An 8,423-nucleotide genomic window follows, 5' to 3' on the forward strand; every position below is an offset into this window, starting at 1 on the left:
CAAACGAATAACCTAAAGTTCTGTTGTTAATAGAGGGTTCATCTCATCTAAAACATTAGGTATATGTCTGTAAACTGTTCAAACTATATTGACATATATACCGGATTGTTTTCTTAAGATCCATCGAGTGTAGGCCTAGGCCTGCTGCAGTGCTATATACCATGGAGGTATATATGGCTTTGTTATGCGCGATTTGAACGATTTGCGCAATTTGAAATTGCGCAAAAAAATCCTTGCGCAATTTGAATTGCAAATTGCGCAAGGTTTTTCGACAGATTGTGAAATCATGCACACCCATATTTTTATAGTAATTTCTAAGAATGATTCAAAATTAAAGATAAATATTGCATTTCCTTATTTTAGTAGTGCAAATATTGTTATAAGTTAGCATACCGTCGAAGAACCGACGAAGGAAAACGAAGCGGTGGTGTTCCACCAGGCGGGCGCGGCGCGGGCGGCCGGCTATAGCCTACTACTCTAGCCTAGCTAGGGTCTGGACTACTGATACTGACTAGGTTACATGGCCTAGCTAAACTAATATTAAAAACTTAAAAAGTGAGTATTAAACATTATCTTCATTGAAATGGTCTTATTTATATAATAAAATACTAAATTTTAAACTCCTCTGCCTAGGCCTAGCCTAGCCATGTATGGGAAAATTTACAGTTCGTTTTCAAATTGCGCAAAGGTGTCATATTGCGCAAGAACTACCTTGCGCAATTTACAAATTGTGCAGCGCAATTTAAAATTGCGCAAAGATTTTCTTGCGCAATTTGAAATTGCGCAAGTTGATTGCGCAATTTGAAATTGCGCAAAAAAATCCTTGCGCAATTTTAAATTGCGCAAGGATTTTTTTGCGCAATTTCAAATTGCGCAAATCGTTCAAATCGCGCATAACAGCTTTACTGTACTCTCGCAAGTTTAATTTTTAATTATTAATTAACAATTTATTAAAATGATTGTGTAGCAGTTTTCTTTTTTCCAAAATGTTAAGGAAGAAATTACATTTATGGCGAGGGAGATCATTATTCGTTAATTTAAGTCTATCAAACAATATCCTTGAGGATCGGTCTACTCCAACCACAAATATGCCATGACAGACGGTTGAGACGCCTTGTAAATTTACATAACGGTCATGTCGACTTTACGTCATACATAAGTCGCGTTTTACAATTGAGGATTTAATACATTACCAATATATTACTACCTACATTGTCCACCATATTTATTAAAGTCATGTGGAGAGTGATAGTTTATACATGGTTTATAGTTCTGTAACTCGCTTCAATTCTTTTTATTCGGAAGTCTCCCCCTTATTTTTTTATAACGGTTCAAGACCCATTTATTTTTGCCAGTTTAGTAATTGTTTTTTTTTTATTGTTATAGCTTTTCTAGGATATGTAGTGTTAACAACGTCACAAATAAAGCATCGTTTATTTATTTATGTATTTCAAAAACCTCCCGAAGGAGAAGCATAAAATACAAATATTTACAATGCAAAAAGTCTACAAATACTACTTACATACATCGTTATGAAATAAAAATGAGTTCACTCCTATCACAGATTCCCATGACAAAAACAGTAGTTTTTCTTTAAATATGATTAAAATAAAAAATAGATTTAATAAAGAACAATTTTCACGGTGAACACAATTTAATTAATTAATTCAAAGCAGAGTTTTAATCCTGTTCCCTGCATTCGTTCATGGTACACTCTGTCGTACTCTTCGTTCTGCGTAACAGTAAAATAATTCTTCCAGTCACCTACCTCACCTGTGGAAAAGATGTAAATAATGATAAAATTAAAAGACGATGGAGGACGATTGATGTTATGCCGGTTTTTACGGTAAAGTAGATTACTGTCGTGATAGCAAGCGTAAAGTAGATTACTGTCGTGATAGCATGCGTAAAGTAGATTACTGTCGTGATAGCATGCGTAAAGTAGATTACTGTCGTGATAGCATGCGTAAAGTAGATTACTGTCGTGATAGTATGCGTAAAGTAGATTACTGTCGTGATAGCATGCGTAAAGTAGATTACTGTGTCATGATAGCATGCGTAAAGTAGATTACTGTCGTGATAGCATGCGTAAAGTAGATTGCTGTCGTGATAGCATACGTAAAGTAGATTACTGTCGTGATAGCATGCGTAAAGTAGATTACTGTCGTGATAACATGCGTAAAGTAGATTAGTGTCGTGATAGCATGCGTAAAGTAGATTACTGTCGTGATAGCATGCGTAAAGTAGATTACTGTCGTGATAGCATGCGTAAAGTAGATTACTGTCGTGATAGCACGCGCATGCGTCTTTATGGTTCACACTAGGACGCAACACAAGGTTGACGTACGCGCAACGCAAGTGATTTGGCCAATCACAAGGAATGGATCACTCGTCATTGGTCAACTCGCTTACATTGCGCCTACATCATTGCGTTGCGTTTTAGTAAGAAAATGGCGTACCACCTCAGCGCAAGTAATTTGACCAATCAGAAATTAGGGTCGGATGATTGATAATATTGTGCATGTACGTGTTTTTGTTTATTCCTCCTCCTTCTAGTGGGAACCAATTTAACAATTAATCATTGCAAACCTTTTCTAATAAATGATGTTTTACTGTAAATCTTATGATCAAACAGTGGCAGCCATGTACCGATAATGTTGGATTGTGCGTCATCTTTCATACTTGAAAACGACGAGTGTTTCACAACCTCGTCAATAGCTTCGTCAGACAGATTGTGACCTAGGAAGTCTGCCATCTGAATAACCGTACTTCTTGGATCCTATAAACATGATTATTAACGACATGTTTAGGATTATAATTTTGCTTTATCTTTGTTGCAACAGATAATACTCGGTATGTGTATGTATTTTTAATGAGATACAAATAAATCAAATCAGAACAAACATGATCATAGTTGTCATCCTCTCATATCTCCCACCATCGCATCTATTGTTTATTTTATTTTTATTTTATTAATTTTGGCAAAGACATTTAAACAAACAAACAGATAAAAATTAGCTAGATTACGCCAAGGAATGCCAAAAAAAGGCAACAGCTTCTGTCGCCGATTAGGCGTGCCACTCTAACAAAAGGCTAAAATGTACAGAAATGAATGAATGAATTTATGATAAAATCATATGTGTATATATAATTGCTTTTTTAACTCAATAATAATATTGATAAGTCACTCACCATTTTTACATCCTCATATTTAAAGAAAAGAATGTTTGGTAAATGACGTCGTTTCCACCAAAACAAATTGTGATCAAACCAAGATCCATAAATAACTGTTAAAATACACATATATTTTTATTTTGAGACAGAAGTTGAGAAGTTTTTGTGGGACCCGGGTCTCTGTTTTTTTTAGGTATCTAGTTTCGTAGCACCACCGTGGTAAATCAAGTTTACACGGCCGGCCTCCGCAGAACATTCGATAATAAACAGCGTTTCTCTAACGGTGATTTCTTCATGAGATCTAGATGCCACCAGGGTTAATCAGGGTGAGAGTAAGGGTAACGAAAGAAATTACAATTTCATTCTCTTGGACTATGATTTGAAATCCTTAAAGCTATAAGGACTGAAACAAATAGGTGATGTGCTTAACTTAGGTCTTGCCAAAATGTTGCCCTAGTCCCGTCCTGCAATTGTATGCTTACCTTCGTTTCGAACAAAATCCTGATAGAATTGATTCCACTGCGTATATCTAGGTAAGACCACGTTATAGTTGTGGAAATGGAAGTAAGATACAGCCACGTCCTTTGGATTCCTCGATATGTAGATTACCTAAAGGAACAAATATCATAATTCATCGGGTAGATATCCAATCGATATTAAAAAGCCAAACGGAATGTCCAGAGAGATAGAAAAGATTTTGACTACTGTATACTTAAGAAAATGTTTAAATTAGATGTACGGTATTTAAAGGGGACTTCGACAAAGTAGCGCTACCTTGAATGTTGGTTCCCACTTAAGCGTGGTTCCCACTAGAACGTAACGCAATGACGTAAACGCAACGCAAGCGTTTTAACCAATGACAAGCGAAGTTATAGACAGTTAGCAATCACAAGCGAATAAGCCATCGCTTGTGATTGGTCAATTCACTTGCGTTGCGTTGCGTCGCTAGTGGGAACCACGCTTTAGATGCAACGCAACGACGTAAGCGAATCACCGAAAGTAATTAGACCAACCACGACACAATGAATCATCGCTTTTGGTCAACTCACTGCGCTGCGTTCGTTCGTTCGAAACCAATATTAATTCAAAGTGATGTCCTCATGCCTATTAAAATATTACACGCGCGCGAGCATGCTTTTAAAAAGTAAGATATAAGAGGTAAAACAAAATAGGCAAGCTAGGTGATGATGTGATAATATCTTTGTTAGAATTAATGTATCTTTTAATAATTTTACGAGGCATAGCAAACGTAGTTTTTACCTTTGCCCTATTTTCAAAAAGTTGCTGAGGTAAGTGCTTATCTGGAAGGTGCGTTTTAATAATACGCGGTGAAGGTGCGTCCTGCAGTTGATGATGACGAAATGGTGTAGTGAACTTCTCAAACTATAGATGTCAAAGAAACAGATAATATTTAGCTTAAGCTCTGTCTACACTATCAAACAAAATGTGATGTGCCCATATATGGACATGATGATGTCATTTCACTCACGAGTGCTTCTAGTGCGGCCCCAAGTTGTTATTGTACTTATCTGAATAAATGTGCATGAATGAATGAATTTTTGGGCATATCACTTCCATATTTGGGTTGGTACATCACATTTTTTGGGTCAAACTATTACTAGTTTGTGTATGTAGACAGAGATTTAATTAAAAAATACAATGATTATGTTAAATATTATAATTTACAATACAGTACTTACGTGTGAGTAGTGAAGGGCAGCATTCATCTCTATGTATTTTATTGAGCTTAGCACGTGCTCTGTAATTTGCTTCCGATCTCCTTTTACCGAAATAAGTCGCAACATTTGCTGTATCCAAGTAGATCCTGTACGATACAATATGTTTGTCGTCAGAATACATAAATCTATCTCTCATATGCACTGTTTACCGATAGTGTAAAACAAACAAAGTGCAACTACTAAACTTGGAAACATATTATTTTGCCAAGTAATAATTGTGTTACTGTGTCTTTCTGGGCAGAAAAAAAACATATAATAGGGCAGGCCCGTATGCAGCATTTATAATGGGAGGGTGCGAGCGAAGCGAGCAACAATGGCTGGGGGCCAGGGGGCCGCCAAGGGCCCCCGGTCAGGGTCCAGGGGCCGAAGGCCCTGGAAAAATTTGCGTTATTTGACGTTCTAAAGACTGATGTAAGACTCTCTGTTGTGGCTTGGGCTAGTTGAACGATGGACACCAGAACTTAACGCTTTCATGATGAGGCCAACTCAGCAGGGGTGGCGCCAGGATCTTCCCGACGCGGGGGCTACATTCCCCGACGAGGGGGCTATGATGCGAGCGAAGCGAGCATCACTAGGCTGAGGGCCAGGGGCCGCCAAGGGCCCCCGGTTGGGGTCCAGGGGGCGAAGCCCCCGCAAGCAACGCGTTCTAGCGTCATTTGAGGTCTTTTTAATCAGATTTAGGGTAGCCATTTTTTCCATTTTTTATAATGCATAAATAAAATACTGCGTGCAAAAAAACGATGCGCGATGACGGTTTCAATCCATATTTTTCAATTTAAAAAATAAAAGTTCAAAGAAAATTTTGAAAAATAGAGTTGGAGGTCCCGGAAATTGGACTTATTATACTTCAAAACATGAAAAAAAATATATAAGTCTCTATCATGGGTTGTGACTGAGCTAAGAAATGTTTGAAAAATAGAGATGTTAGATCCCGGAAAATGTACTTCTTGTTCTTCGAAATATGACCAGCTTTATTGTTGGGGCTGAGCTAAGAAAATGTTTAAAACTAGAGCTGCAGGTCTTCAAAAAATTGCATTTTATACTTTGGAAACATCAGGCCTAGAGGCTTAAAAAACGCAAGCGTAGACCTTTTTCAGTCGGGGGAAAAAAGTTTATTCCTCCCAGGTGTATGCATGCGTACCATCTGGACTTCCGAGTGGTGAGAAATTCATGACATACAGGATATTGAAAATGTAATAACTATAGCTATAATGTTGGCTAAGCGAAAATGGCATGTTTTTTTGTTTAGTAATGGATGAACAATTTATTTTAGGTGCCCCACGGTACAGAAGGTTACTTGTAAATTAAAAAATTGGTGAACAAACGAACAATTAACATAATTCGTTTTTGCTGTAGTGTAGCGTACGTCGACGCAGTACACGACGTAACCGTCGGTAAACTTTGCCTGGAAAATAACACATTACACATTTTGGTCCCTGGATGAAACTTGATATCACGCGTCTCGACCCAACGTTGAACGATTCGTACAAAGGGATACCGCCAGACAAGTGCGTACCTAGCTATTGTTTAGTAGTAAGTTAGATCGCTGGCAATAATGAATGCATATAACGTGCATAATATCACTCTGACGTACTCTCACGGTCAATGAAACGTCGCGGTTTTCTAGGCGCTGAAGCTAGCTACGAAGTGAACGCGAACGCTTTTTACTGTATATTATATTCCCCGACAAAAAGTACACGTGTTCCCTGACGTTAAGTTGTCTGTATTTCTCCAGCAAACACTTTACCGCGTACCGCGTACATGAAGCGCTAAGCTATTGCTTGTCGTCACATGATCGACTGCGCATGTTTTACATCGAGTTTGTAGTCAGTTCAGATTCCGTAATTTAATTACCGGTATTTTTTCATTTTATATTAGCATATTTTTGTTTGTATACCATTGATAATGTAAATTTTGTATATATATAATGATATTGTCTTTAGTTAAACAAGACAAGAAAAAATACCAACCGAGGAAATAGTGGACCTTTTGGGACTTGGGGGGGGGGGGGGTGCGTCTGCACCCAACGCACCCCCCCCCCCCCTGTAGGCCTACACAGCCGACCTCCTTATAGGCTAATAGGGCAAACATTAAAAAACATACCTGATTTGGGATATGAAACAAACCACACATCATCGTCTCGTACTTGATATGTCCTAAGATCATCAAGAACGTTTGAAAGCATCCATTTTGAATACAGAATTCCGTCCTTTTTATGCGTTACACATTCGTTTTCCCAGTCATGATCCTGGGGAGAAAATGTAGCGTTATTGGGTCGGGACGACAACATTCAGACTCCGTGGAGACCCTGTGTTAAATATTGTCAATATAAACGGCGTAATCCGGTGTAAATTATAGGTTAAACAGTGTTATTTAGAATGTGCTTATTTATCAATGTCTGAAAAGTAGGCCCTATGCCGCAGATATACCAGGGAGGTATTTTATACCTCCCTGGATATACTCTATAAATAGTTCTTGAACTAGTGAACCATGTAAATAAAAGCATTGTACAGCAGGCTACAAAAGAGATACAGCGGATATTGGTAAATCGTGCACCGGATAATACACATCCACTAAAATACTGTCTGACTAATACAATCTACGGCGGAGAGCACCCAAAGCTGAGCATTACCCGTTACGCCACAAAGTAGTACATACTGAACAGCATATCGTGGTTCCTACTAGCGACGCAACACAAGGACGTAACGCAACGCAAGTGAATTGACCAATCACAAGCGATGGCTTATTCGCTTGTGATTGCTAACTGTCTATAACTTCGCTTGTCATTGGTTAAAACGCTTGCGTTGCGTTTACGTCCTTGCGTTACGTTCTAGTGGGAACCAAGCTTGATAGTCTATTTATACGTGTATTACGTAATTCATAATTACGTCATATGTTAACCTTGTTAAAACCAAAATAACCAGTAAGCTCAGTCGCCTGAGCGTCGTGTTAACAACAGGTATGTCGTGGGTTCGATTCCCACGCTGGTCGTGGAATAGAGTTAAAGGTATGCGAGCAATTGTGTTTGAAGTTCACAGAATTATACGTCCCCCTCCCCACCACACATCATGAAGCGACAACATCAATGCATCTGGTGATGTGCTGGAAACGACCCCAAAAGGCTGTGGTAGGGCCTTAGTGCTGAGGCAGGGAGAGCACATTTAACATCATTTGTTTTTTGTGGCTCTCGCCACCTGTATGTTTATGTTTAAGGCGCTCAATTTTAATCAGAAAAAAAGGAATTCAGGTTACACATGATAAAAAGCTGCCGATTGTGTCTGAGCCGTTTTTATTTTTTCCTATAGGCCTAAATTTTTGCGATCTAATTTTCAAAGTGAATTTAAAAGGCATACGGTATAGATGGTGTCGTATGATATTTGTCCACCGAGTGTGACGTGCCTATTACACCGCACTCAAAGGCACTTATTTCTTTGACGCGGCATAGATGGGCTGTCGTAAATTTAGATGGTATTTCCCCTTGTCTATTTTTAGTGTTTTTCCGACAACTTC

The 8,423-nt window shown here is 38.5% G+C and overlaps 1 protein-coding gene across 1 annotated transcript; it reads right to left on the minus strand.

The window, feature by feature from the left end:
• Positions 1-1,559: 1,559 nt before the first annotated feature.
• On the minus strand, positions 1,560-7,232 carry LOC140052263 (sulfotransferase 1B1-like). Its single transcript, XM_072097737.1, has 7 exons — positions 7,017-7,232; positions 4,875-4,999; positions 4,435-4,557; positions 3,657-3,783; positions 3,193-3,287; positions 2,590-2,779; positions 1,560-1,773 (listed from the first exon to the last, which is right to left on the minus strand). Exons 1-7 carry the CDS (start codon positions 7,201-7,203, stop codon positions 1,655-1,657), a joined length of 966 nt encoding a protein of 321 aa, XP_071953838.1. The 5' UTR covers positions 7,204-7,232; the 3' UTR covers positions 1,560-1,654.
• Positions 7,233-8,423: the final 1,191 nt, after the last annotated feature.

The sequence above is a fragment of the Antedon mediterranea genome, chromosome 6 (assembly GCF_964355755.1).
Source record: "Antedon mediterranea chromosome 6, ecAntMedi1.1, whole genome shotgun sequence".
Taxonomy (NCBI): domain Eukaryota; kingdom Metazoa; phylum Echinodermata; class Crinoidea; order Comatulida; family Antedonidae; genus Antedon; species Antedon mediterranea.